The sequence below is a fragment of the Triticum aestivum genome, chromosome 1B (genome assembly GCF_018294505.1).
Source record: "Triticum aestivum cultivar Chinese Spring chromosome 1B, IWGSC CS RefSeq v2.1, whole genome shotgun sequence".
Taxonomy (NCBI): Eukaryota; Viridiplantae; Streptophyta; class Magnoliopsida; order Poales; family Poaceae; genus Triticum; species Triticum aestivum.
In genome coordinates this window covers 692458333-692462687 of record NC_057795.1, presented here as the reverse complement: position 1 = coordinate 692462687, position 4355 = coordinate 692458333, and the positions used below count along the sequence as shown (strand labels likewise).

Here is a 4355-nt window from a genome sequence, read left to right as displayed (position 1 = left end):
ATGAAAAGAAATATAGATCGGAAGGATCCAACCTATAGACACGTGAACATACACGAACGAAGATCAGATCCAAGCGGATCCACCCAAGACAAAGGCCGACGAATCCCACGAGATTCGTCGGAGACAAATATCCACGCTCCCTCAGATGACACTAGAAACATCATTGAGACATGGCTAAACAGGAAGAACCTTATTTCATCTCTAGGGAGCCGCCACCACCTCGTCTTCCTCATTAGGATGCAAACCTTATACCAAAACTCAAAGAAGCATCGAATGCCTTGATATTCGTGATGGCCAGTTCGGTTGTGCCTTCTCATCCAGGGTTGCGATTGCATGTTTCGAGCAGGCAAATAATTTTGTAAAGCCCGGGACAAACACCTATGGGGTGTCCGGCCGCATGGATGTGCTCAGGGCACGAGTGCCAGATAGCCCACATGCCAACCAAGGTGTGCACCCTCGAGTGCAGACCCTACGTCTCTTCCCGGTGGAACAAACACCGAGCCTCACCACCAACTTTTTTTTTGCAAGCAACCCCACCACCAACTTGTGGGGCGGCACATGCAAGGCGCACGACAGATGAGGTGGCCGGAGGCGCGCCTTCGGCACACGCGTCAGGGACCCCGAGTAGTCGGCTCCCTGACTTATTCGGTTGTTGGTGTGCCAGGTTGGATTATGCCGGACATGGGACACCTCTCTAGCTCCGTTTCCGGGTCGATGGAGGATTGTTGCTTTCCGGTTCCGGGTTCCGACCACTTTTCGTGTGTTGTTGGTTGCCAGTTAGGAGGTCATTGGTGAGGGTACGGTTCTTGGCTTGTTCAGATGCTCGGTTCATCCGGTTTGGTGTTATCTTGGTCGGAATGCGGTCATGTGATGCTACTTAACGGACTACCTAAACAAAGGATTAGTGTAAAATAACACAAGATGACCATAGTCATTAGAATCATATTTTGCAGATAATTCTGAAAAATAACTCCTTCAAATAGTTCATTTTATCCCTTTTGATTGCATTTCTTGTTCTCTAATTGATCTTTACGCTAAGGGCGCAACAGGTCATCCAATGAAAGAAAAAAAATATGGAGGCCGCATTACGGCGACTCTGTGTTTACGTACAACAACCGTGCCTCCATATTTCATATGGAGCACGCTCTATATACCATACGGGATACATCGACCAATGATGTGCCGACTCTGCTAGAGTTGAACATGGTCATAGCTAACGACTCCAGGGGTGCCCTAGCAAGCAAGCAAACCCGGAGTTTCATATTTTTTCAATTTTGTCAAATCTTTAATTTATTTCAGTCAGTTTTATTAAAATTATAAATAAAAATATTTCTGAATTTGGAAAATCTTCATAAATTTGGAATTTTTTTAAAAATTAAAAAAATGTTCATGAATTCAAAATAATATTCATGTATTTGAAGAATATTCCGGATCGAAAAATGAGTCAACCAGAGCCAGTCATAACTGCTGATATCAAGCATCATCCAACAAGCAAACTGACCTGCGTACGACGCTCTTTTGTCCAAACACCTGTACGACCAGACATTGTATCATTCGAAATGCGATACATGGCCAATCATCTCTCATGGCAGGATTCAAACCAACAATGGGTTCATCCAACAATGCATAAGGTTCATCTGTACGACCAGTACCAAGCCAGCTACATCACAAATATCTTTTCTTAGAAAGCGATCACACAGATCATCCAGTTGCTAAAGCAGAAATTTGCTCAAACAGAAATACTACTAGACTCATCTTCATACCATGCCAGCAACATCATAAATACCAGAGATCATCCAGTAGTACATGACATAGACATACATAATAATATAGTGCTGGAATATATAGAACTGATATCCGTCTTGCTTCTCCATCAAAAACAAGCTGCATTTCTTCTTCAACTCATTTGCTTGGGCACTCCCTCAGCAGGAGTAGCAGGCTGATATCCTTGTAGCATGGGCAGACTCTCAACAGTAACAAGATGTCCATCGTACCTTACTATTTTAGCACCGTCTTCAGTGCGAGGACATCTGACATAAGCAACAAGAATACCCACAGCATATGTACAATGGGTGGCCACCTTGGTCAAAATTATCTTGCGCCTACAGGTAGGTTGGATGAGATGGTAAGAATTACATATGAATTCTGGTAGGGTAGAGAAACATAACAAATATCTATGTCTGAGTATATATGGTTGATATTGTACCACTGAGGGTCCTTTGGTCTAGGCTTGATTTGCAAGGAGAGAGCCTTGAGCAGTCGCCTGTCCAGCCAGGTGGTAGTGGGCTCCGCCACAGCCTTGGCGATGAGATTGTACAACTCCTCCTTCTTCTGCTGGATTTGCGATGCATGGTTGTATCCTTCATCCAAGGCACGGGGGGTTCCGGAATGCTGGAATATCAAAGCATTCATGCTAGGCAGTTGATCATGTACCATTGGTGCAGCAAAATATAAACCTAGTTGCAGACAAAACGATGCCAATTTTTACCAAAATATCACCACATTAATGCTAGGCAGTTGCTCATGTACCATTGGTGCAGCAAAATATAAACCTAGTTGGAGACAAAACGATGTCAATTTTTACCAAAATATCACCACATTAATGCTAGGCAGTTGATCATGTACCATTGGTGCAGCAAAATATAAACCTAGTTGCAGACAAAACGATGCCAATTTTTATCAAAATATCACCACATTAATGCTAGGCAGTTGATCATGTACCATTGGTGCAGCAAAATATAAACCTAGTTGCAGACAAAACGATGCCAATTTTTACCAAAATATCACCACATTAATGCTAGGCAGTTGCTCATGTACCATTGGTGCAGCAAAATATAAACCTAGTTGGAGACAAAACGATGTCAATTTTTACCAAAATATCACGACATTAATGCTAGGCAGTTGATCATGTACCATTGGTGCAGCAAAATATAAACCTAGTTGGAGACAAAACGATGTCAATTTTTACCAAAATATCACCACATTAATGCTAGGCAGTTGATCATGTACCATTGGTGCAGCAAAATATAAACCTAGTTGGAGACAAAACGATGTCAATTTTTACCAAAATATCACGACATTAATGCTAGGCAGTTGATCATGTACCATTGGTGCAGCAAAATATAAACCTAGTTGGAGACAAAACGATGTCAATTTTTACCAAAATATCACCACATTAATGCTAGGCAGTTGATAATCTACCAACGGCACAGCAAATTATAAAACTAATTAGAGACCAAACGATGTCAATTTTTACCAACATATCACCACATCCATTCTAGGCAGTTGATCGTCTACCAATGGCACGGCAAATTATAAAACAAACTAGAGACTAAATAGTGTCGATTTTGTACCAAAATATCACCACCACATTCAAGCTAGGCAGTTGATCATCTACCAACCAATGGCACAGCAAATTATTATAAAACTAGTTGGAGAGCAAAAGATGCCGGTTTAACCAAAATATCAAAGCATTCATGCTAGGCAGTTGATCATCTACCAACCAATGGCACAGCAAAATGTAAAAATTGTTGACCAAACGATGTCAATTTTTTTACCAAAATATCAAAGGCTTTCGTGCTGGGAAGTTAATCATCTACCAACAGGAAATCAATTAATAAGGTGCCTGTTTCAAGGACACGCGCGCATCCCTGTGATGTAATAGAAAATACTACTGTAGTATGGAAAGAAGAAGGCTCCACGAATCAGAGCAACAAGGACGGAGAAGATATATACCTGCTGGTGCTGGGTGCGAAGCCCCTCCCCTGGATGCACCGCCGGGCGCAGCATCCTCTTGGCCGCCGCGCGGAGGGAAGCCGCCATCGTCGCAGGCCTGCAGACAAGCACGAGTCAATCACCGAAGAACCGAAATCAAGCCGGGTGCGGATCGGAACTGCTGGTTAGGGTTCGAGGAATCAAGCCTACCTTGCGGATCGGATCGGATCGGAGCGCGGTTAGGGTTAGGGTTAGGGTTCCTCGCTGTTCGCCTTCCGCCGCCGAGGAGGAGAATCGATCCTACCCACCATACCAGGGGAAGGGGGCCGCGCAAGTAATAAATACTTGCTGGGCCAGCAGGCCCAGCCATCTATGAGAATGCGATCCACTTACCAACCATCGTCGGCCCTATGTCTCGCGTCTGCCTAGCCGCTCGGCAGGCTACGGCATCGTTTCCTTGTTTGTTTTTCATTTCGTTCTTTATTTCATATATATCCGTTGTTTCTAAAAACAACATTTACGTTTATACTTTTAAATATTCCTAATAATATTCTAAATAAGTATATATCACACAACATTTTTACATAAAAAATTGGAAAAATGCTAACTGAGCATTTAAAAAATGTTGAATGCGCATAGAG

The 4355-nt window shown here is 43.0% G+C and overlaps 1 protein-coding gene across 1 annotated transcript; it reads right to left on the bottom strand.

Annotated features, from left to right (window-relative positions):
• Positions 1-1661: 1661 nt before the first annotated feature.
• LOC123149756 (uncharacterized) lies at positions 1662-4076 on the bottom strand. Its single transcript, XM_044569486.1, has 4 exons — positions 3925-4076; positions 3736-3832; positions 2207-2391; positions 1662-2102 (listed from the first exon to the last, which is right to left on the bottom strand). Exons 2-4 carry the CDS (start codon positions 3820-3822, stop codon positions 1898-1900), a joined length of 477 nt encoding a protein of 158 aa, XP_044425421.1. The 5' UTR covers positions 3823-3832; positions 3925-4076; the 3' UTR covers positions 1662-1897.
• Positions 4077-4355: the final 279 nt, after the last annotated feature.